Source organism: Rissa tridactyla, chromosome 4 (genome assembly GCF_028500815.1).
Source record: "Rissa tridactyla isolate bRisTri1 chromosome 4, bRisTri1.patW.cur.20221130, whole genome shotgun sequence".
In the NCBI taxonomy this organism is placed as follows: domain Eukaryota; kingdom Metazoa; phylum Chordata; class Aves; order Charadriiformes; family Laridae; genus Rissa; species Rissa tridactyla.
In genome coordinates, this window is record NC_071469.1 from 754,123 (window position 1) to 779,478 (window position 25,356).

The window sequence follows — 25,356 nt, forward strand, 5'->3', positions numbered from 1 at the left end:
CCTCCTGGAGGAGCCAGCGCCGCCAGCGGGCAGACGAGGATTCTTCCTGGGGCCGGCACGCCACAAGGAGCCGATCCCGGCGGAGGTCCCGCAGCACGCAAGGCCAAGCTGGGAGGGAGCACTCCCGGGGCCACCGTGGCAGATGGTGGTGGTGGGGCAGGGACGGGGACGGGGAGCGTCCCGGTGCCTGGGACAGGCGACAGAGCAGGTTCCGCAGGAGAGGCCACAGCAGGGACCTGGGCGCAGCAGCCGATGGCTCCTCTGCAAGATGGAGGTGGTGGAGGAGCAGGGACTGGGACGAGGGACGAGCTCCACGTCCTCAACGGGACATCCGGGACTACTCGGGGAGGAGCCGATCCCGGCGGAGGTTCCGCAGCACTGGGGGCCGACCACGAGCCCAGCTGGAGCGGCAAAGGAGGAGGGATGGGGACCAATGGGGAGTCCCAGCTTCTTCCAGGAGAAGAGAACACCGTCCGCGGAGAGGCCGCAATTCCTCCAGAGGAGGGCGTGCAGCAAGGAGACGATCCCGGCGCAGGATCTGGTAGCACACCCTACCAACAAGGGGAACGCAACGCTCGCCGCCTGACCAATGCCCCCCAGGCTGCGCATCCAGCCCAGGGACGCAATAGGCCCTCGAGGTGGTGGTTGTGCGCCTGCTGAGGGGCATGCGGATGGTGGCAGTGGGACAGTCACAATCTGGGTTGCCGCCGACTCTGGCAGTGGCAGCCAACAGGATCGAGCCAGCCCCACTGCTCCTGCTGAGGAAGGAAATCCACGGCAGAAAGCCCGCCCGTCCTCTCCTCTCGTGGCAACCCCTCTGGGAAACGTCTTCCAGCGCTTGACCACCCTCCAAATAAACAAGTTTTGTATAGTCATTAGCTAGAAGGCCCTGTATTTCAGTTTGTGCCCGTTGCCTCTTCTCCTCTCATCGGATAGTGCTGAGAAGGGACTGCAGGAGCGGAGGGGCCTGGTGGAAACCGGGGCACAAGGGCAAAGGAAAGGACGGGCAAGGAGGAGAGGGCGAGCTGAGGTTCTCTGTTGGGGCTGTTCATGCTCAGGGCCTCAAGGTCTCGCGGCTGTCTCTCTGTGGAGGGCAGTGCGAGGGAGACTCCTCCACAAAGCCCTTCCTCCATCTCCACTCATTGCTCCAAATCAGTCCTGGTTTTGTGCTCTCTCGGACTGTACGTGTGGCTCTTGGTCACATGCGAAAGCCCAACACGTAGCAGATCAGGTGGACCACGCGGTGGATAAGGAATTGGCTGGATGGTCACCCTCAAAGAGCTGCGGTCAATGGCTCGATGTCCGAGTGGAAACCAGCTGCATCCCCAGCAGCGTGGGCAGCAGGGCGAGGGGGGGATTCTGCCCCTCTGCTCCGCTCTGGGAGACCCCCCTGCAGTGCTGCCCCCAGCGCTGGGGCACCAACAGCAGAAGGACACGGAGCTGTTGGAGCGGGGCCAGAGGAGGGCCCGGAGATGCTGGGAGGGCTGGAGCCCCTCTGCTGGGAGGACAGGCTGAGAGAGCTGGGGGGGTTCAGCCTGGAGAAGAGAAGGCTCCGGGGAGACCTTCCAGCCCCTTCCAGTCCCTCAAGGGGCTCCAGGAAAGCTGGGGAGGGACTCTGGATCAGGGAGGGGAGCCATGGGACGAGGGGGAAGGGGTTTCCACTGAAAGAGGGGAGATTTAGGTTAGATCTGAGGAAGAAATTCTGTGCTGTGAGGGTGGTGAGCCCCTGGCCCAGGTTGCCCAGAGAAGCTGTGGCTGCCCCATCCCTGGAGGGGTTCAAGGCCAGGTTGGACGGGGCTTGGAGCAACCTGGGCTGGTGGGAGGTGTCCCTGCCCAGGGCAGGGGGTGGCACTGGATGATCTCTAAGGTCCCTTCCCACCCAAACCATTCCATGATTCTAATTCTACCCTGGTGACCGTTTCAGTTGTGTCATAATCACACAACAAAAATACCCCAAGACAAAAACCCTTCCAACCTAAAAATTTTAAATACTTGTTTACAGATAAGGGAAAAGTGTGGGTATCTTGAAGAGATGCACAGGCAAGAAGGTTGGGAGGCACTTCCCAGGAGCCCTGCCTGGGCTGAGCGGGCCCATCTTTAGGCCAGGCCCTGCGCGGCCCCCTCAGGAGACGGCTGTCGGAGGGGCACACCCGCCGCTGTTTTAAAAGCTGGCTGCTGTTAAATGCCATGTTTTCTTTCAGTAGCATATTGAAGGAAAGCAGCCACCGAGAGTGCCTTCTGCAGACAACCGCGTGCTGCTGGAGCCTCAGGCACAACGTTGAGCACGTCATCCAGGCTCCCTCTCTGCATGACGGAGGAGGAACGTGCGCTTCCATAGACCAAAGTGAGAGCTAGGAGTTTAGGCGAGACACCTCTACTTTGGACAAAATAAACTCCGCTGAGGTTAATTCTTTCCTAATGAGTAAATAACATGAAATACCCAGCTGAAAAGATGAAGGAAGATGTAGAACTCATTCGGTGCCTAGCATATGTTTCCAAAGCCACCAGTGACACCCGTATGTCAGACTTAGCATCACCTAAAAGTAGCCGCACTGTCGCAGACGTGCGTTGTTGTACCCCCCAAAAATCACTGGGCACCTTGTGCGTACAGCTGTGCTGGTTCTGAGATAAGCTTGGCCACAGTGATTGGCAAAAATCTGATCAGCATTTTTGAGGAGCCCACACAAAAAGGAAGCAAGACCCAGGTACTTAATCTCAGCCCTTGTCTTGCTTCACACTAGATTACCCCATGAAATACATTAATGAACAACCTTTCTTCCTTTCTTGTCTTTATAGTCGCCGCACCTCTCATCTCAGCAGGTAAGCTGTTACAGAGGTGAGCATGGTGGTAAGCAACCACACCACAGTGACCTACTTCATCCTCTTGGGACTGACAAATCGCCCAGAACTACAGTCCCTGCTCTTCGTGACGATCCTGCTAATCTACACCATCACCCTTGGCTGTCTCAGGAACCAGCGAAGTTCATATACATAATGTCTAAATGGTTTAAGTCAGTATTAACATCCTACGAAGAGTTCTGCTCTCTCTTTACGCCGCTGACGTTGAAAACTTTCAGTTGTTGATTTATGTGGAGCTATGTTCATCAATCGGGTTCAGCAGAACCACTGATGTGGAAGTTAACCCCTTGCAGGCGACTTCTGCTCAAGTTTCAGGCCATTATACTCAAGAAAGCAATTAGTAAACACCGGAAGGACCGCATCGGGGGAAGTAATCAGTCCCTTTGTGTAATAAAACACGTAGGGTAAAAGCTCCAGCTCCCAGAAGCGTACTGCAGGTCTCGCCTTTAAAAGAAAACTGTTCCTTGCACGCTGATTTTGACAGATTCCTAAATTCAACGGAAGGATCGCGTGTTCTGAAGAGGGTCGAAGGCTGAGCAACCCTTCCTCTCCTGAGGCCACGGTGCCCCACGCCTCTGGTACAAGACAGGCAGACTGCCGACGTGCAAGACCTGAGGCAGATTTCGAGGCCCAACCACTTGCCATATCACTTCTCAGGGTAACAAGCCTAGAAAATTGCGTCAGATCAGGCAGTTCAAGAAGGGTCATTAAGAGAACAGCAGGAAGAGAAAGAAAATACTTCAAGACAGCAGGTTAAAATTAAATATTGTTTGAGGTCTAGCCTCAGAAAAAAAAAGCTCTGCCTCAGGTCTGTGCCTACCTACTTCTCCCAGTCTGAATTTGGGCTGTATAGAAGTCAATCCAAGGTAAGGAACCGCAAAGCAGACGTTCATTAGACCAGCGCGTTCCCGTGTGCATCGGCTGCACCGTTCTCCACGCGCTGCTAAACGTGATTCTCCCGAAAGCTGCGACACTTTGCAAAGCTCTCTCTGCTTCTCCATTTCTCTCCCTCCAGGCCTCTGCTTCGCTGGCGCTCCCTCTTCACCAAACAGAAATTTCCCGTTTCCTTCCGTTTTGTGGGTTATGTCAGTGCGGAGCTCTGGGCTCTCCCTTAGAGTTTAGGATGCTCCCGGGTCACAGAGAACTCTGTTCTAAAGACAGCTACGCACAAGCCCAGGCACTGGGGTTAATCTTTACAACTCTAAGAACACCAGAAAACGCCACCAGCCGGGTAGCTATACCCTTCTGGAGTTAGGTAAAACGACCCTGAACTTCCCATCATTGTTCTCTGTGAAAATAGTGTTCAGCAACGTTTCTCCAAGTCTTCCCCTCCTTAGATATGTCTGTGTGGGCTTCCATTTGGGATGTGTGGCAGGAATTCAAACACCTGGCATCTGACAGCAGTGAGTTCCAGCATCTGTGTTGACGCTGATGAGGAGGAAACAACCAGCTGAAAGAAGCAACCCCAGCTGCAACTCAAATGGTGGTAGAACTGGAAGAGATCCCTCTCAAAAGGTCCTGATTTGGGGTGGTTCTTTTTTGGTTTGGGTGCTTTGTGGGGGGCTTTTTGTTGTTACAGGACACCTAGAGGACTGAATGTTTTGGCTACATAAAATGTGGGCAAGTAAAGGAAAGGGACAAGAACCCCAGATTAAAATTATCTAGGTGGAAAGAATGCCGTGTACTCGCTTTTAGAGTTCACCCAGTTATATATAAGCTTATGGAGACTCAAATTCAAGGTTCCATTGCTTGCTGCAGTATTTTGCTAGATTCACATGCTCCACCTGGCCTGGAATCAAATAAAATTTCAACTCCAAATTTTTGTTGTACCTCCCCTTGCATCAAGCAGAAGGCTTACAGCATGACCAGGCTACGATTTCAGAATAAGCCAAAACCGCCAGTCCAACTTGCTTTGTGTAACGAATAACTGCTTCCTTCATCCTGACCACTCTTTGTACCTCGGCAGATCTCCCATTGTATCCCTTGAGTCAAATGGCTGGAAGGAATGACAGCATGGTAACCCATTTCATCCTCCTAGGACTGACAGACCATGGGCAGCTGCAGGTCCCTCTGTTCTTCGTATTTGCAGTGATTTACGTCATCACTGTGTTGGGGAACCTTGGCATGATCATTTTGATTCGGACTCATCTCCAGCTTCACACTCCCATGTATTTCTTCCTCAGTAACTTGTCCGTGATCGACCTCTGCTATTCCACTGTCTTTGCTCCGAGGTTGCTGGTGAGCTTCCTAGTGGAGAGCAAAACCATTTCCTACTCCGCATGCCTTTCCCAGAGCTTCTTTTTTGCGCTTTTTGCCACGGCGGAGGGGTTCTTACTATCTGCAATGGCATATGACCGCTACGTGGCCATCTGTAGTCCGCTGCTCTACAGTACTGTTATGACCAGGAGAGTCTGTACGCAGCTAGTGGTGGGATCGTACGTGGGGGGGCTCCTGAACTCGTTGACGCACACTTGTGGCTTGCTGGGGCTGCCATTCTGCGGGCCCAATGTCATCAATCATTACTTTTGTGACGTACCTCCCCTGCTGCAACTGGCGTGCTTGGACACCCGGCGTAATCAGACTTTGCTATTAGTTTTCTCTGCGGTTCTCGCTCTCCTGACCCTCCTGGTCATCGTCGTTTCCTACGTGCGCATCCTCTCGGCCATCCTGAGGATCCGGTCGGACAACAGCAGGAAGAAAACCTTCCACACCTGTGCCTCTCACCTGACTGCCGTCACCATTTTCTATGGCTCCATTTCATTTAGCTACATCCAACCCAGCTCCAGCTACTCGATGGAGCAGGAGAAAGTCTCAGCAGTCTTCTACACCCTGGTGATCCCCATGCTGAACCCCCTGATCTACAGCCTGAGGAACAAGGAAGTGAGGAACAGCTTCAGGAGGACTCTTAGGGCAAAGCAGCTTTTCCACTAACGCGCGCGGCACCTTGCAAAGAACGCACGCAAAGCTGAGGGAGAACGGTTTGGGGGTACGGTTCCAAATAGCAAAATTTAGAAGTGTCTTCATAATTTCTTTTTAGTAAAGAGCACGCGTGGTGCTATCGAGTTCGATTGCCTCTTATGGCACTACGTTGGGACAGCATGAAGGTCTCACTCTCTTTTCCAAAGCAGAGTGTCCCGAGCAGCCTCTTTGCAGGCAGGAGCAAGTGTCCCAAAGCAGCTCAACTGGTGTTCTCACCTCACGGCATCGTGCACTGTCACTGTAAATAGAAGTGAAGCTTAATGACGCTCTTAAGGAATGTGGGAATGACTCGCATGATCGTTATTGTTTCTTTATCCCATATCAGGTGATAAACACATTTGTTATTGGGCTTATACCCAGTTAGCTCCCGCCTACGCATGAAATGTTTAGCTTTTGTCTCAAATTCAAAAGCCACTGATATGAAATACATATAATCACTCATGTCCTTTTTCTACCCCGCCTTATCTTTAGCTTAATCTCTTCCCCAGGAACCGTCCAAAATACAGCACTGATAATATTTCACACTTCAAAACTGTGTCCGGGTATCCTGTATGTGAGACACTTACCAATCCTTTTAAAGCAAGCCATATTTGTAAAAGATACAAGTTCTTGTAAAGGGGGGGCTGAAACGTCACTATTAAAGAGTTGGCTGTGTAAGCGTGTCTGTTTTGCGGAAGATTAATGATTTTCAGGGCGCTTAAGAGGCTCCATAGCCATAGCTAAAATTGTAACTATTATGATCAGATAATTTCTTTAAAAAAAACCAACTTCCTCAAAAAGATTAGGGAAAATATCTCCCTAGACCTTCCTCTCCAGGCACAGCTCTTCACTGCCCTCCTGGTCCGTGTTTAACTCGGACCCTGAGCCCCCAGGGCCGTAGGTACCTGAGACTTACACAGAGACTCTGTGACACTTTGGGAGAGCGTTTGTAGAGACCACCATGCAACAAAATCGGTCCTGTTAAATTCAGAAATAAGCTCAGCTGGAGAAGATTGTGACAGCTTTATCCTGGAGTCCTCTGCATGCTGGAGTGAGCAAGAGCAACCTCTCACGGTCGCGCAGCAGCAGCAGGGTTTCCTATCCCTTTGAAGACAAAAGCTAACGAGGACAAACTTCCTCTGAAAAATGTCAGAGTTCAATACTGAAACACAAGTGAAGAACCCCCAAAAGCGTTTGGATTTTGAACGGAAAAAAGAATCACGTTTTTTGAAAAGGCAAAGAGAAGGTGTGCTTTGTCTGACCCAACACGGACGTGTCTAAGACGAGGTGGATTCGTCCATTCCAACTGGGGAGACAGACCCGATCGGAGAAGCTCTCTACAGACACAGAACAGAGAGAGTATTCCTCACAAGCCCATAGCCCATATCCAGATAGACTCGGATGGCGACGTGGCTTCACACTGCAGTGAAGGTCTTGTCCTAAGAAAAGCCCGAGGAATTCCTATGGGCTGGTTTTCCCCCACGTGAGGATCCAGCCTGTGTTATCCCTCGGTGTCACTAACAAGCCACAGGAATTGCTGAACAACAGTCTCCCTCCTCCCAGCCCATGCAGTAAAGTGGCACAGCAGCTCCCGCAAAGAACGCTCCCTGGGGCTAAACATGCGCCGGAGCAGCACGCAGCCCTTGGTTTCGGGTGTTGCTGCCTAGCTCTAGTTTGGTCCCCGAAGCCTGGAGTATCTCCTCCTGTCTGCTCGCTCTCAGGTTCCTCAGCCTCTCCTCCTGCCGCCTGCACGATGCAAGGAACACAAGGACAACCGAGCACTGTCTTGACTAACATCTCAGATCCAAAAGGGGCTGCAGGAGCTACCAGACCCGCTGCTGGCCGTAAGGGGCCCTGTCAGGCCCCTGAGTGCATTAATAAGCCTTAATGACCCTGACCGGCCTCACCTGGGACTTCCACCCACACTCATGGGCCCAGGAGCTCTATTTAAGCTCAGCCCTGGGCCTTGACTTCCTTCCGCAGCTCTGTCGCAGGAGTGCTGGTCCCTGCCCGGCCGGGGAGCCTCTTGAGCTGGGCCTTGCCCTTGGCCGGGCCTTGTCACTCCGAACCTGCCCGGCAATCCCTGGACCCAGTCCTGACCCTTGGCTTGGGCTCGGACATGCCCTATCCTCATGGCGGCTGACGGAGCTGGGGGTGTTCAGCCTGGAGAAGAGGAGGCTGAGGGGAGACCTTCTCGCTCTCTGCAGCTCCCTGAAAGGAGCGGGTAGCCAGAACGGGTCGGGCTCTTCTCCCAAGGAACAGGCCATGGGACAAGAGGAGACGGCCTCAAGTTGCGCCAGGGGAGGTTTAGGACGGATGTTAGGAACAATTTTGACACCGAAAGGGTTGTCGAGCATTGGAAGAGGCTGCCCAGGGCAGTGGTGGGGTCGCCATCCCTGGAGGGATTTCAAAGCCGGGCAGACGCGGTGCTGAGGGACGTGGGGTCGTGGTGGGTTTGTCAGCGTTGGGTTGGTGGTTGGACCCGACGGTCTGAAAGGTCCCTCCCAGCCTGGGCAGCTCTAGGATTCTATGGCGCTGCCTGCACAGCAAGGGACCTTGCAAGGGTCTGTGCCCGGGGCCGCCCCACACCGACCCAGCCGGTCCCTGTTGTGATGCGGAGCCGCGGCATTGTGACATCACAGACGTGCCCCCACCCACCGGGCTGTGACCTCACAGCAGTGTCCCTATAAAACACGGGCCACCCCGCCACACGTCTCAGCGTGTCCATGGCGGACTGCGCACCGTGCGACAGCAGCTCTCTGCTCATCCTTGGCTTCCTTCTCCTGGCTGCTGCGGCTGTCCTGCTGCCCGCCGCCGCCAGGTACCAGGAGTGGAAACGATGTCTGCACAGCCCGGCTCTTCAAGGTCAAAGGTACGGGACGAGGGACAATGTGCCAGCCCCTTGCCCTGCTTCTTGCCACCAAGGAGCAGAGCAGGACCATGCCAGGCACCATGCCCGTGTGTCTGCGGGGTGTGGGGGTGCACAGGTCTGTGACGCGTTGGGCTTTTGCACGTGACTTAAGTGGTTGAGGCACCATCCCTGGAGGTATTTAAAAGACCCGTGGACACAGTGCTCAGCGATATGGTCTAGTGACGGGTTTTGACAGAGTTGGGTTGATGCTTGGACTTGATGATGTCAAAGGTCCCTTCCAACCTGGGCAGTTCCATGATTCCATGACTAAGAGTCCCAGCTACAGCCCAAGAGAGCCCAAAAACGGGACCCATGTGGAGCAATGAGTTGAGATGGTGCCTACATGGTGGGGCCCTCCAAGGTGGAGGGCAGACGGCGTGCCCTGTGCTGCAGCCCCAGTTGTCACCTCAAAGCTGGAGCCGAGCCAGGAGGAGCGCAGCAAACTCTCGATGCATTCTGCAAGGGAATTCCTGGAGAACGAGCTGCAAAGGCTTTCCGTGGCAGTGCAGCCATCCACGGAAATGCTGCATCAGTCACCGCCCAAACGCCCGTCGGCTGGGACTGGCCTGGAGGTCATCTGCTCCAACACCCCTGCTCAAGCAGGGCCACCTGGAGATGGTCTCCCCAGACCCTGGATTAGTCGTCTCCAAGCAGGGAGAAGGACCCCCATCCCGTGGGCTCCCTGCCGAGGGCACAGAGAGGATCTGCCAGATGGGGACACCAGCAGGGCCCGGAGTGCCAGTCCCGACCTGCTGCACCCCCAGCCTTGTGCTGCCCTTGCGCAGAGGCCAGGAACCGCTCTCCTGCCTCCCCAGTTCCGCCTCCACGTGTCGGAGAGGTCAGGTACCCTCCTGCCCGCAGAGCAGGAGCACACAAAGACGCTCCTGGTGTCACTCGTCTGCCCTGGGATGTCCCCGCCATTCGTGGCACCACAAGCACTGTGGCTGAGCGCGCACCTCTGTAGCAGCAGTTGCGTCTCCGGGGCAGGTCATGAGCTTTGTATTCCTTTCGTTTGCAGCGCGAGATGGAACCAGAGGAGGAGGAGGAGGAGGACTTGGCAGAAGATGGCCCCTCTTCCCCTGCTGCCAGCACCAGCCAGGGGACCCAGGCCGCGCCGCCGGAGGCCTCTGAGGACGCAAACCACCCTGTCTCCGAGGACAACAGCAGCAACGAAGCCTGCGCGAGCTCGTGCAGGCACTGCTTCTGTTTTTCCTGCATACAGGAGTGGGCCCGCAGGCAAGACACGTGCCCCAACTGCCACCAGTCTGTTCGGCACCTCTTCCCCACACAGGGAACCCACAACGATGAGGTGCAGGACATCATGCCCGGAGGGAGATCTCGACGCCGCTCTGCAGAAAGGAGGAGACATCAGGCCCCCGGCCGCCAGCACCGCACGTCTTCCAGCAGAGACCACGGCGACGGCCGCGCCAGGGCCGCAGGGAGGGGACAAAGCAGGTCCCTGAGCTGGCACCAAGGTGGCCACAGCAGGGCTCAGCACGCCCGGGGCTACAACCACTCGAGAAGAAGGGGCAGGTCTCGGGACACTGGTCGTCGTGAGAGCCGACCCCAAAGGCACGAACGGGACATCCCGGCCTCCTCCTGGAGGAGCCAGCGCCGCCAGCGGGCAGACGAGGATTCTTCCTGGGGCCGGCACGCCACAAGGAGCCGATCCCGGCGGAGGTCCCGCAGCACGCAAGGCCAAGCTGGGAGGGAGCACTCCCGGGGCCACCGCGGCAGATGGTGGTGGTGGGGCAGGGACGGGGACGGGGAGCGTCCCGGTGCCTGGGACAGGCGACGGAGCAGGTTCCACAGGAGAGGCCACAGCAGGGACCTGGGCGCAGCAGCCGATGGCTCCTCTGCAAGATGGAGGTGGTGGAGGAGCAGGGACTGGGACGAGGGACGAGCTCCACGTCCTCAACGGGACATCCGGGACTACTCGGGGAGGAGCCGATCCCGGCGGAGGTTCCGCAGCACTGGGGGCCGACCACGAGCCCAGCCGGAGCGGCAAAGGAGGAGGGATGGGGACCAGTGGGGAGTCCCAGCTTCTTCCAGGAGAAGAGAACACCGTCCGCGGAGAGGCCGCAATTCCTCCAGAGGAGGGCGTGCAGCAAGGAGACGATCCCGGCGCAGGATCTGGTAGCACACCCTACCAACAAGGGGAACGCAACGCTCGCCGCCTGACCAATGCCCCCCAGGCTGCGCATCCAGCCCAGGGACGCAATAGGCCCTCGAGGTGGTGGTTGTGCGCCTGCTGAGGGGCATGCGGATGGTGGCAGTGGGACAGTCACAATCTGGGTTGCCGCCGACTCTGGCAGTGGCAGCCAACAGGATCGAGCCAGCCCCACTGCTCCTGCTGAGGAAGGAAATCCACGGCAGAAAGCCCGCCCGTCCTCTCCTCTCGTGGCAACCCCTCTGGGAAACGTCTTCCAGCGCTTGACCACCCTCCAAATAAACAAGTTTTGTATAGTCATTAGCTAGAAGGCCCTGTATTTCAGTTTGTGCCCGTTGCCTCTTCTCCTCTCATCGGATAGTGCTGAGAAGGGACTGCAGGAGCGGAGGGGCCTGGTGGAAACCGGGGCACAAGGGCAAAGGAAAGGACAGGGAAGGAGGAGAGGGCGAGCTGAGGTTCTCTGTTGGGGCTGTTCATGCTCAGGGCCTCAAGGTCTCGCGGCTGTCTCTCTGTGGAGGGCAGTGCGAGGGAGACTCCTCCACAAAGCCCTTCCTCCATCTCCACTCATTGCTCCAAATCAGTCCTGGTTTTGTGCTCTCTCGGACTGTACGTGTGGCTCTTGGTCACATGCGAAAGCCCAACACGTAGCAGATCAGGTGGACCACGCGGTGGATAAGGAATTGGCTGGATGGTCACCCTCAAAGAGCTGCGGTCAATGGCTCGATGTCCGAGTGGAAACCAGCTGCATCCCCAGCAGCGTGGGCAGCAGGGCGAGGGGGGGATTCTGCCCCTCTGCTCCCCTCTGGGAGACCCCCCTGCAGTGCTGCCCCCAGCGCTGGGGCACCAAAGCAGAAGGACACGGAGCTGTTGGAGCGGGGCCAGAGGAGGCCCCGGAGATGCTGGGAGGGCTGGAGCCCCTCTGCTGGGAGGACAGGCTGAGAGAGCTGGGGGGGTTCAGCCTGGAGAAGAGAAGGCTCCGGGGAGACCTTCCAGCCCTTTCCAGGCCCTCAAGGGGCTCCAGGAAAGCTGGGGAGGGACTCTGGATCAGGGAGGGGAGCCATGGGACGAGGGGGAAGGGGTTTCCACTGCAAGAGGGGAGATTTGGATGAGATCTGAGGAAGAAATTCTGTGCTGTGAGGGTGGTGAGCCCCTGGCCCAGGTTGCCCAGAGAAGCTGTGGCTGCCCCATCCCTGGAGGGGTTCAAGGCCAGGTTGGACGGGGCTTGGAGCAACCTGGGCTGGTGGGAGGTGTCCCTGCCCAGGGCAGGGGGTGGCACTGGATGATCTCTAAGGTCCCTTCCCACCCAAACCATTCCATGATTCTAATTCTACCCTGGTGACCGTTTCAGTTGTGTCATAATCACACAAAAAAAATACCCCAAGACAAAAACCCTTCCAACCTAAAAATTTTAAATACTTGTTTACAGATAAGGGAAAAGTGTGGGTATCTTGAAGAGATGCACAGGCAAGAAGGTTGGGAGGCACTTCCCAGGAGCCCTGCCTGGGCTGAGCGGGCCCATCTTTAGGCCAGGCCCTGCGCGGCCCCCTCAGGAGACGGCTGTCGGAGGGGCACACCCGCCGCTGTTTTAAAAGCTGGCTGCTGTTAAATGCCATGTTTTCTTTCAGTAGCATATTGAAGGAAAGCAGCCACCGAGAGTGCCTTCTGCAGACAACCGCGTGCTGCCGGAGCCTCAGGCACAACGTTGAGCACGTCATCCAGGCTCCCTCTCTGCATGACGGAGGAGGAACGTGCGCTTCCATAGACCAAAGTGAGAGCTAGGAGTTTAGGCGAGACACCTCTACTTTGGACAAAATAAACTCCGCTGAGGTTAATTCTTTCCTAATGAGTAAATAACATGAAATACCCAGCTGAAAAGATGAAGGAAGATGTAGAACTCATTCGGTGCCTAGCATATGTTTCCAAAGCCACCAGTGACACCCGTATGTCAGACTTAGCATCACCTAAAAGTAGCCGCACTGTCGCAGACGTGCGTTGTTGTACCCCCCAAATCATCACTGGGCACCTTGTGCGTACAGCTGTGCTGGTTCTGAGATAAGCTTGGCCACAGTGATTGGCAAAAATCTGATCAGCATTTTTGAGGAGCCCACACAAAAAGGAAGCAAGACCCAGGTACTTAATCTCAGCCCTTGTCTTGCTTCACACTAGATTACCCCATGAAATACATTAATGAACAACCTTTCTTCCTTTCTTGTCTTTATAGTCGCCGCACCTCTCATCTCAGCAGGTAAGCTGTTACAGAGGTGAGCATGGTGGTAAGCAACCACACCACAGTGACCTACTTCATCCTCTTGGGACTGACAAATCGCCCAGAACTACAGTCCCTGCTCTTCGTGACGATCCTGCTAATCTACACCATCACCCTTGGCTGTCTCAGGAACCAGCGAAGTTCATATACATAATGTCTAAATGGTTTAAGTCAGTATTAACATCCTACGAAGAGTTCTGCTCTCTCTTTACGCCGCTGACGTTGAAAACTTTCAGTTGTTGATTTATGTGGAGCTATGTTCATCAATCGGGTTCAGCAGAACCACTGATGTGGAAGTTAACCCCTTGCAGGCGACTTCTGCTCAAGTTTCAGGCCATTATACTCAAGAAAGCAATTAGTAAACACCGGAAGGACCGCATCGGGGGAAGTAATCAGTCCCTTTGTGTAATAAAACACGTAGGGTAAAAGCTCCAGCTCCCAGAAGCGTACTGCAGGTCTCGCCTTTAAAAGAAAACTGTTCCTTGCACGCTGATTTTGACAGATTCCTAAATTCAACGGAAGGATCGCGTGTTCTGAAGAGGGTCGAAGGCTGAGCAACCCTTCCTCTCCTGAGGCCACGGTGCCCCACGCCTCTGGTACAAGACAGGCAGACTGCCGACGTGCAAGACCTGAGGCAGATTTCGAGGCCCAACCACTTGCCATATCACTTCTCAGGGTAACAAGCCTAGAAAATTGCGTCAGATCAGGCAGTTCAAGAAGGGTCATTAAGAGAACAGCAGGAAGAGAAAGAAAATACTTCAAGACAGCAGGTTAAAATTAAATACTGTTTGAGGTCTAGCCTCAGAAAAAAAAAGCTCTGCCTCAGGTCTGTGCCTACCTACTTCTCCCAGTCTGAATTTGGGCTGTATAGAAGTCAATCCAAGGTAAGGAACCGCAAAGCAGACGTTCATTAGACCAGCGCGTTCCCGTGTGCATCGGCTGCACCGGTCTCCACGCGCTGCTAAACGTGATTCTCCCGAAAGCTGCGACACTTTGCAAAGCTCTCTCTGCTTCTCCATTTCTCTCCCTCCAGGCCTCTGCTTCGCTGGCGCTCCCTCTTCACCAAACAGAAATTTCCCGTTTCCTTCCGTTTTGTGGGTTATGTCAGTGCGGAGCTCTGGGCTCTCCCTTAGAGTTTAGGATGCTCCCGGGTCACAGAGAACTCTGTTCTAAAGACAGCTACGCACAAGCCCAGGCACTGGGGTTAATCTTTACAACTCTAAGAACACCAGAAAACGCCACCAGCCGGGTAGCTATACCCTTCTGGAGTTAGGTAAAACGACCCTGAACTTCCCATCATTGTTCTCTGTGAAAATAGTGTTCAGCAACGTTTCTCCAAGTCTTCCCCTCCTTAGATATGTCTGTGTGGGCTTCCATTTGGGATGTGTGGCAGGAATTCAAACACCTGGCATCTGACAGCAGTGAGTTCCAGCATCTGTGTTGACGCTGATGAGGAGGAAACAACCAGCTGAAAGAAGCAACCCCAGCTGCAACTCAAATGGTGGTAGAACTGGAAGAGATCCCTCTCAAAAGGTCCTGATTTGGGGCGGTTCTTTTTTGGTTTGGGTGCTTTGTGGGGGGCTTTTTGTTGTTACAGGACACCTAGAGGATTGAATGTTTTGGCTACATAAAATGTGGGCAAGTAAAGGAAAGGGACAAGAACCCCAGATTAAAATTATCTAGGTGGAAAGAATGCCGTGTACTCGCTTTTAGAGTTCACCCAGTTATATATAAGCTTATGGAGACTCAAATTCAAGGTTCCATTGCTTGCTGCAGTATTTTGCTAGATTCACATGCTCCACCTGGCCTGGAATCAAATAAAATTTCAACTCCAAATTTTTGTTGTACCTCCCCTTGCATCAAGCAGAAGGCTTACAGCATGACCAGGCTACGATTTCAGAATAAGCCAAAACCGCCAGTCCAACTTGCTTTGTGTAACGAATAACTGCTTCCTTCATCCTGACCACTCTTTGTACCTCGGCAGATCTCCCATTGTATCCCTTGAGTCAAATGGCTGGAAGGAATGACAGCATGGTAACCCATTTCATCCTCCTAGGACTGACAGACCATGGGCAGCTGCAGGTCCCTCTGTTCTTCGTATTTGCAGTGATTTACGTCATCACTGTGTTGGGGAACCTTGGCATGATCATTTTGATTCGGACTCATCTCCAGCTTCACACTCCCATGTATTTCTTCCTCAGTAACTTGTCCGTGATCGACCTCTGCTATTCCACTGTCTTTGCTCCGAGGTTGCTGGTGAGCTTCCTAGTGGAGAGCAAAACCATTTCCTACTCCGCATGCCTTTCCCAGAGCTTCTTTTTTGCGCTTTTTGCCACGGCGGAGGGGTTCTTACTATCTGCAATGGCATATGACCGCTACGTGGCCATCTGTAGTCCGCTGCTCTACAGTACTGTTATGACCAGGAGAGTCTGTACGCAGCTAGTGGTGGGATCGTACGTGGGGGGGCTCCTGAACTCGTTGACGCACACTTGTGGCTTGCTGGGGCTGCCATTCTGCGGGCCCAATGTCATCAATCATTACTTTTGTGACGTACCTCCCCTGCTGCAACTGGCGTGCTTGGACACCCGGCGTAATCAGACTTTGCTATTAGTTTTCTCTGCAGTTCTCGCTCTCCTGACCCTCCTGGTCATCGTCGTTTCCTACGTGCGCATCCTCTCGGCCATCCTGAGGATCCGGTCGGACAACAGCAGGAAGAAAACCTTCCACACCTGTGCCTCTCACCTGACTGCCGTCACCATTTTCTATGGCTCCATTTCATTTAGCTACATCCAACCCAGCTCCAGCTACTCGATGGAGCAGGAGAAAGTCTCAGCAGTCTTCTACACCCTGGTGATCCCCATGCTGAACCCCCTGATCTACAGCCTGAGGAACAAGGAAGTGAGGAACAGCTTCAGGAGGACTCTTAGGGCAAAGCAGCTTTTCCACTAACGCGCGCGGCACCTTGCAAAGAACGCACGCAAAGCTGAGGGAGAACGGTTTGGGGGTACGGTTCCAAATAGCAAAATTTAGAAGTGTCTTCATAATTTCTTTTTAGTAAAGAGCACGCGTGGTGCTATCGAGTTCGATTGCCTCTTATGGCACTACGTTGGGACAGCATGAAGGTCTCACTCTCTTTTCCAAAGCAGAGTGTCCCGAGCAGCCTCTTTGCAGGCAGGAGCAAGTGTCCCAAAGCAGCTCAACTGGTGTTCTCACCTCACGGCATCGTGCACTGTCACTGTAAATAGAAGTGAAGCTTAATGACGCTCTTAAGGAATGTGGGAATGACTCGCATGATCGTTATTGTTTCTTTATCCCATATCAGGTGATAAACACATTTGTTATTGGGCTTACACCCAGTTAGCTCCCGCCTACGCATGAAATGTTTAGCTTTTGCCTCAAATTCAAAAGCCACTGATATGAAATACATATAATCACTCATGTCCTTTTTCTACCCCCCCTTATCTTTAGCTTAATCTCTTCCCCAGGAACCGTCCAAAATACAGCACTGATAATATTTCACACTTCAAAACTGTGTCCGGGTATCCTGTATGTGAGACACTTACCAATCCTTTTAAAGCAAGCCATATTTGTAAAAGATACAAGTTCTTGTAAAGGGGGGGCTGAAACGTCACTATTAAAGAGTTGGCTGTGTAAGCGTGTCTGTTTTGCGGAAGATTAATGATTTTCAGGGCGCTTAAGAGGCTCCATAGCCATAGCTAAAATCGTAACTATTATGATCAGATAATTTCTTTAAAAAAAACCAACTTCCTCAAAAAGATTAGGGAAAATATCTCCCTAGACCTTCCTCTCCAGGCACAGCTCTTCACTGCCCTCCTGGTCCGTGTTTAACTCGGACCCTGAGCCCCCAGGGCCGTAGGTACCTGAGACTTACACAGAGACTCTGTGACACTTTGGGAGAGCGTTTGTAGAGACCACCATGCAACAAAATCGGTCCTGTTAAATTCAGAAATAAGCTCAGCTGGAGAAGATTGTGACAGCTTTATCCTGGAGTCCTCTGCATGCTGGAGTGAGCAAGAGCAACCTCTCACGGTCGCGCAGCAGCAGCAGGGTTTCCTATCCCTTTGAAGACAAAAGCTAACGAGGACAAACTTCCTCTGAAAAATGTCAGAGTTCAATACTGAAACACAAGTGAAGAACCCCCAAAAGCGTTTGGATTTTGAACGGAAAAAAGAATCACGTTTTTTGAAAAGGCAAAGAGAAGGTGTGCTTTGTCCGACCCAACACGGACATGTCTAAGACGAGGTGGATTCGTCCATTCCAACTGGGGAGACAGACCCGATCGGAGAAGCTCTCTACAGACACAGAACAGAGAGAGTATTCCTCACAAGCCCATAGCCCATATCCAGATAGACTCGGATGGCGACGTGGCTTCACACTGCAGTGAAGGTCTTGTCCTAAGAAAAGCCCGAGGAATTCCTATGGGCTGGTTTTCCCCCGCGTGAGGATCCAGCCTGTGTTATCCCTCGGTGTCACTAACAAGCCACAGGAATTGCTGAACAACAGTCTCCCTCCTCCCAGCCCATGCAGTAAAGTGGCACAGCAGCTCCCGCAAAGAACGCTCCCTGGGGCTAAACATGCGCCGGAGCAGCACGCAGCCCTTGGTTTCGGGTGTTGCTGCCTAGCTCTAGTTTGGTCCCCGAAGCCTGGAGTATCTCCTCCTGTCTGCTCGCTCTCAGGTTCCTCAGCCTCTCCTCCTGCCGCCTGCACGATGCAAGGAACACAAGGACAACCGAGCACTGTCTTGACTAACATCTCAGATCCAAAAGGGGCTGCAGGAGCTACCAGACCCGCTGCTGGCCGTAAGGGGCCCTGTCAGGCCCCTGAGTGCATTAATAAGCCTTAATGACCCTGACCGGCCTCACCTGGGACTTCCACCCACACTCATGGGCCCAGGAGCTCTATTTAAGCTCAGCCCTGGGCCTTGACTTCCTTCCGCAGCTCTGTCGCAGGAGTGCTGGTCCCTGCCCGGCCGGGGAGCCTCTTGAGCTGGGCCTTGCCCTTGGCCGGGCCTTGTCACTCCGAACCTGCCCGGCAATCCCTGGACCCAGTCCTGACCCTTGGCTTGGGCTCGGACATGCCCTATCCTCATGGCGGCTGACGGAGCTGGGGGTGTTCAGCCTGGAGAAGAGGAGGCTGAGGGGAGACCTTCTCGCTCTCTACAGCTCCCTGAAAGGAGCGGGTAGCCAGAACGGGTCGGGCTCTTCTCCCAAGGAACAGGCCATGGGACAAGAGGAGACGGCCTCAAGTTGCGCCAGGGGAGGTTTAGGACGGATGTTAGGAACAATTTTGACACCGAAAGGGTTGTCGAGCATTGGAAGAGGCTGCCCAGGGCAGTGGTGGGGTCGCCATCCCTGGTGGGATTTCAAAGCCGGGCAGACGCGGTGCTGAGGGACGTGGGGTCGTGGTGGGTTTGGCAGCGTTGGGTTGGTGGTTGGACCCGACAGTCTGAAAGGTCCCTCCCAGCCTGGGCAGCTCTAGGATTCTATGGCGCTGCCTGCACAGCAAGGGACCTTGCAAGGGTCTGTGCCCGGGGCCGCCCCACACCGACCCAGCCGGTCCCTGTTGTGATGCGGAGCCGCGGCATTGTGACATCACAGACGTGCCCCCACCCACCGGGCTGTGACCTCACAGCAGTGTCCCTATAAAACACGGGCCACCCCGCCGCACGTCTCAGCGTGTCCATGGCGGACTGCGCACCGTGCGACAGCAGCTCTCTGCTCATCCTTGGCTTCCTTCTCCTGGCTGCTGCGGCTGTCCTGCTGCCCGCCGCCGCCAGGTACCAGGAGTGGAAACGATGTCTGCACAGCCCGGCTCTTCAAGGTCAAAGGTACGGGACGAGGGACAATGTGCCAGCCCCTTGCCCTGCTTCTTGCCACCAAGGAGCAGAGCAGGACCATGCCAGGCACCATGCCCGTGTGTCTGCGGGGTGTGGGGGGTGCACAGGTCTGTGACGCGTTGGGCTTTTGCACGTGACTTAAGTGGTTGAGGCACCATCCCTGGAGGTATTTAAAAGACCCGTGGACACAGTGCTCAGCGATATGGTCTAGTGACGGGTTTTGACAGAGTTGGGTTGATGCTTGGACTTGATGATGTCAAAGGTCCCTTCCAACCTGGGCAGTTCCATGATTCCATGACTAAGAGTCCCAGCTACAGCCCAAGAGAGCCCAAAAACGGGACCCATGTGGAGCAATGAGTTGAGATGGTGCCTACATGGTGGGGCCCTCCAAGGTGGAGGGCAGACGGCGTGCCCTGTGCTGCAGCCCCAGTTGTCACCTCAAAGCTGGAGCCGAGCCAGGAGGAGCGCAGCAAACTCTCGATGCATTCTGCAAGGGAATTCCTGGAGAACGAGCTGCAAAGGCTTTCCGTGGCAGTGCAGCCATCCACGGAAATGCTGCATCAGTCACCGCCCAAACGCCCGTCGGCTGGGACTGGCCTGGAGGTCATCTGCTCCAACACCCCTGCTCAAGCAGGGCCACCTGGAGATGGTCTCCCCAGACCCTGGATTAGTCGTCTCCAAGCAGGGAGAAGGACCCCCATCCCGTGGGCTCCCTGCCAAGGGCACAGAGAGGATCTGCCAGATGGGGACACCAGCAGGGCCCGGAGTGCCAGTCCCGACCTGCTGCACCCCCAGCCTTGTGCTGCCCTTGCGCAGAGGCCAGGAACCGCTCTCCTGCCTCCCCAGTTCCGCCTCCACGTGTCGGAGAGGTCAGGTACCCTCCTGCCCGCAGAGCAGGAGCACACAAAGACGCTCCTGGTGTCACTCGTCTGCCCTGGGATGTCCCCGCCATTCGTGGCACCACAAGCACTGTGGCTGAGCGCGCACCTCTGTAGCAGCAGTTGCGTCTCCGGGGCAGGTCATGAGCTTTGTATCCCTTTCGTTTGCAGCGCGAGATGGAACCAGAGGAGGAGGAGGAGGACTTGGCAGAAGATGGCCCCTCTTCCCCTGCTGCCAGCACCAGCCAGGGGACCCAGGCCGCGCCGCCGGAGGCCTCTGAGGACGCAAACCACCCTGTCTCCGAGGACAACAGCAGCAACGAAGCCTGCGCGAGCTCGTGCAGGCACTGCTTCTGTTTTTCCTGCATACAGGAGTGGGCCCGCAGGCAAGACACGTGCCCCAACTGCCACCAGTCTGTTCGGCACCTCTTCCCCACACAGGGAACCCACAACGATGAGGTGCAGGACATCATGCCCGGAGGGAGATCTCGACGCCGCTCTGCAGAAAGGAGGAGACATCAGGCCCCCGGCCGCCAGCACCGCACGTCTTCCAGCAGAGACCACGGCGACGGCCGCGCCAGGGCCGCAGGGAGGGGACAAAGCAGGTCCCTGAGCTGGCACCAAGGTGGCCACAGCAGGGCTCAGCACGCCCGGGGCTACAACCACTCGAGAAGCAGGGGCAGGTCTCGGGACACTGGTCGTCGTGAGAGCCGACCCCAAAGGCACGAACGGGACATCCCGGCCTCCTCCTGGAGGAGCCAGCGCCGCCAGCGGGCAGACGAGGATTCTTCCTGGGGCCGGCACGCCACAAGGAGCCGATCCCGGCGGAGGTCCCGCAGCACGCAAGGCCAAGCTGGGAGGGAGCACTCCCGGGGCCACCGCGGCAGATGGTGGTGGTGGGGCAGGGACGGGGACGGGGAGCGTCCCGGTGCCTGGGACAGGCGACGGAGCAGGTTCCGCAGGAGAGGCCACAGCAGGGACCTGGGCGCAGCAGCCGATGGCTCCTCTGCAAGATGGAGGTGGTGGAGGAGCAGGGACTGGGACGAGGGACGAGCTCCACGTCCTCAACGGGACATCCGGGACTACTCGGGGAGGAGCCGATCCCGGCGGAGGTTCCGCAGCACTGGGGGCCGACCACGAGCCCAGCCGGAGCGGCAAAGGAGGAGGGATGGGGACCAGTGGGGAGTCCCAGCTTCTTCCAGGAGAAGAGAACACCGTCCGCGGAGAGGCCGCAATTCCTCCAGAGGAGGGCGTGCAGCAAGGAGACGATCCCGGCGCAGGATCTGGTAGCACACCCTACCAACAAGGGGAACGCAACGCTCGCCGCCTGACCAATGCCCCCCAGGCTGCGCATCCAGCCCAGGGACGCAATAGGCCCTCGAGGTGGTGGTTGTGCGCCTGCTGAGGGGCATGCGGATGGTGGCAGTGGGACAGTCACAATCTGGGTTGCCGCCGACTCTGGCAGTGGCAGCCAACAGGATCGAGCCAGCCCCACTGCTCCTGCTGAGGAAGGAAATCCACGGCAGAAAGCCCGCCCGTCCTCTCCTCTCGTGGCAACCCCTCTGGGAAACGTCTTCCAGCGCTTGACCACCCTCCAAATAAACAAGTTTTGTATAGTCATTAGCTAGAAGGCCCTGTATTTCAGTTTGTGCCCGTTGCCTCTTCTCCTCTCATCGGATAGTGCTGAGAAGGGACTGCAGGAGCGGAGGGGCCTGGTGGAAACCGGGGCACAAGGGCAAAGGAAAGGACGGGGAAGGAGGAGAGGGCGAGCTGAGGTTCTCTGTGGGGGCTGTTCATGCTCAGGGCCTCAAGGTCTCGCGGCTGTCTCTCTGTGGAGGGCAGTGCGAGGGAGACTCCTCCACAAAGCCCTTCCTCCATCTCCACTCATTGCTCCAAATCAGTCCTGGTTTTGTGCTCTCTCGGACTGTACGTGTGGCTCTTGGTCACATGCGAAAGCCCAACACGTAGCAGATCAGGTGGACCACGCGGTGGATAAGGAATTGGCTGGATGGTCACCCTCAAAGAGCTGCGGTCAATGGCTCGATGTCCGAGTGGAAACCAGCTGCATCCCCAGCAGCGTGGGCAGCAGGGCGAGGGGGGGATTCTGCCCCTCTGCTCCCCTCTGGGAGACCCCCCTGCAGTGCTGCCCCCAGCGCTGGGGCACCAACAGCAGAAGGACACGGAGCTGTTGGAGCGGGGCCAGAGGAGGCCCCGGAGATGCTGGGAGGGCTGGAGCCCCTCTGCTGTGGGGACAGGCTGAGAGAGCTGGGGGGGTTCAGCCTGGAGAAGAGAAGGCTCCGGGGAGACCTTCCAGCCCTTTCCAGGCCCTCAAGGGGCTCCAGGAAAGCTGAGGAGGGACTCTGGATCAGGGAGGGGAGCCATGGGACGAGGGGGAAGGGGTTTCCACTGCAAGAGGGGAGATTTAGGTTAGATCTGAGGAAGAAATTCTGTGCTGTGAGGGTGGTGAGCCCCTGGCCCAGGTTGCCCAGAGAAGCTGTGGCTGCCCCATCCCTGGAGGGGTTCAAGGCCAGGTCGGACGGGGCTTGGAGCAACCTGGGCTGGTGGGAGGTGTCCCTGCCCAGGGCAGGGGGTGCCACTGGGTGGCCTTTAAGGTCCCTTCCCACCCAAACCATTCCATGATTCTAATTCTACCCTGGTGACCGTTTCAGTTGTGTCATAATCACACAAAAAAAATACCCCAAGACAAAAACCCTTCCAACCTAAAAATTTTAAATACTTGTTTACAGATAAGGGAAAAGTGTGGGTATCTTGAAGAGATGCACAGGCAAGAAGGTTGGGAGGCACTTCCCAGGAGCTGTGCCTGGGCTGAGCGGGCCCATCTTTAGGCCAGGCCCTGCGCGGCCCCCTCAGGAGACGGCTGTCGGAGGGGCACACCCGCCGCTGTTTTAAAAGCTGGCTGCTGTTAAATGCCATGTTTTCTTTCAGTAGCATATTGAAGGAAAGCAGCCACCGAGAGTGCCTTCTGCAGACAACCGCGTGCTGCTGGAGCCTCAGGCACAACGTTGAGCACGTCATCCAGGCTCCCTCTCTGCATGACGGAGGAGGAACGTGCGCTTCCATAGACCAAAGTGAGAGCTAGGAGTTTAGGCGAGACACCTCTACTTTGGACAAAATAAACTCCGCTGAGGTTAATTCTTTCCTAATGAGTAAATAACATGAAATACCCAGCTGAAAAGATGAAGGAAGATGTAGAACTCATTCGGTGCCTCGCATATGTTTCCAAAGCCACCAGTGACACCCGTATGTCAGACTTAGCATCACCTAAAAGTAGCCGCACTGTCACAGACGTGCGTTGTTGTACCCCCCAAATCATCACTGGGCACCTTGTGCGTACAGCTGTGCTGGTTCTGAGATAAGCTTGGCCACAGTGATTGGCAAAAATCTGATCAGCATTTTTGAGGAGCCCACACAAAAAGGAAGCAAGACCCAGGTACTTAATCTCAGCCCTTGTCTTGCTTCACACTAGATTACCCCATGAAATACATTAATGAACAACCTTTCTTCCTTTCTTGTCTTTATAGTCGCCGCACCTCTCATCTCAGCAGGTAAGCTGTTACAGAGGTGAGCACGGTGGTAAGCAACCACACCACAGTGACCTACTTCATCCTCTTGGGACTGACAAATCGCCCAGAACTACAGTCCCTGCTCTTTGTGACGATCCTGCTAATCTACACCATCACCCTTGGCTGTCTCAGGAACCAGCGAAGTTCATATACATAATGTCTAAATGGTTTAAGTCAGTATTAACATCCTACGAAGAGTTCTGCTCTCTCTTTACGCCGCTGACGTTGAAAACTTTCAGTTGTTGATTCATGTGGAGCTATGTTCATCAATCGGGTTCAGTAGAACCACTGATGTGGAAGTTAACCCCTTGCAGGCGACTTCTGCTCAAGTTTCAGGCCATTATACTCAAGAAAGCAATTAGTAAACACCGGAAGGACCGCATCGGGGGAAGTAATCAGTCCCTTTGTGTAATAAAACACGTAGGGTAAAAGCTCCAGCTCCCAGAAGCGTACTGCAGGTCTCGCCTTTAAAAGAAAACTGTTCCTTGCACGCTGATTTTGACAGATTCCTAAATTCAACGGAAGGATCGCGTGTTCTGAAGAGGGTCGAAGGCTGAGCAACCCTTCCTCTCCTGAGGCCACGGTGCCCCACGCCTCTGGTACAAGACAGGCAGACTGCCGACGTGCAAGACCTGAGGCAGATTTCGAGGCCCAACCACTTGCCATATCACTTCTCAGGGTAACAAGCCTAGAAAATTGCGTCAGATCAGGCAGTTCAAGAAGGGTCATTAAGAGAACAGCAGGAAGAGAAAGAAAATACTTCAAGACAGCAGGTTAAAATTAAATATTGTTTGAGGTCTAGCCTCAGAAAAAAAAAGCTCTGCCTCAGGTCTGTGCCTACCTACTTCTCCCAGTCTGAATTTGGGCTGTATAGAAGTCAATCCAAGGTAAGGAACCGCAAAGCAGACGTTCATTAGACCAGCGCGTTCCCGTGTGCATCGGCTGCACCGGTCTCCACGCGCTGCTAAACGTGATTCTCCCGAAAGCTGCGACACTTTGCAAAGCTCTCTCTGCTTCTCCATTTCTCTCCCTCCAGGCCTCTGCTTCGCTGGCGCTCCCTCTTCACCAAACAGAAATTTCCCGTTTCCTTCCGTTTTGTGGGTTATGTCAGTGCGGAGCTCTGGGCTCTCCCTTAGAGTTTAGGATGCTCCCGGGTCACAGAGAACTCTGTTCTAAAGACAGCTACGCACAAGCCCAGGCACTGGGGTTAATCTTTACAACTCTAAGAACACCAGAAAACGCCACCAGCCGGGTAGCTATACCCTTCTGGAGTTAGGTAAAACGACCCTGAACTTCCCATCATTGTTCTCTGTGAAAATAGTGTTCAGCAACGTTTCTCCAAGTCTTCCCCTCCTTAGATATGTCTGTGTGGGCTTCCATTTGGGATGTGTGGCAGGAATTCAAACACCTGGCATCTGACAGCAGTGAGTTCCAGCATCTGTGTTGACGCTGATGAGGAGGAAACAACCAGCTGAAAGAAGCAACCCCAGCTGCAACTCAAATGGTGGTAGAACTGGAAGAGATCCCTCTCAAAAGGTCCTGATTTGGGGTGGTTCTTTTTTGGTTTGGGTGCTTTGTGGGGGGCTTTTTGTTGTTACAGGACACCTAGAGGATTGAATGTTTTGGCTACATAAAATGTGGGCAAGTAAAGGAAAGGGACAAGAACCCCAGATTAAAATCATCTAGGTGGAAAGAATGCCGTGTACTCGCTTTTAGAGTTCACCCAGTTATATATAAGCTTATGGAGACTCAAATTCAAGGTTCCATTGCTTGCTGCAGTATTTTGCTAGATTCACATGCTCCACCTGGCCTGGAATCAAATAAAATTTCAACTCCAAATTTTTGTTGTACCTCCCCTTGCATCAAGCAGAAG

The 25,356-nt window shown here is 54.8% G+C and overlaps 2 protein-coding genes across 2 annotated transcripts; both read left to right on the plus strand.

Annotated features, from left to right (window-relative positions):
• The first annotated feature begins 4,848 nt into the window (after positions 1-4,848).
• Positions 4,849-5,790, plus strand: LOC128908310 (olfactory receptor 1052-like). Its single transcript, XM_054198253.1, has one exon. It carries the CDS (start codon positions 4,852-4,854, stop codon positions 5,788-5,790), a length of 939 nt encoding a protein of 312 aa, XP_054054228.1. The 5' UTR covers positions 4,849-4,851.
• A 9,381-nt stretch (positions 5,791-15,171) lies between these two features.
• On the plus strand, positions 15,172-16,113 carry LOC128908312 (olfactory receptor 1052-like). Its single transcript, XM_054198255.1, has one exon. It carries the CDS (start codon positions 15,175-15,177, stop codon positions 16,111-16,113), a length of 939 nt encoding a protein of 312 aa, XP_054054230.1. The 5' UTR covers positions 15,172-15,174.
• Positions 16,114-25,356: the final 9,243 nt, after the last annotated feature.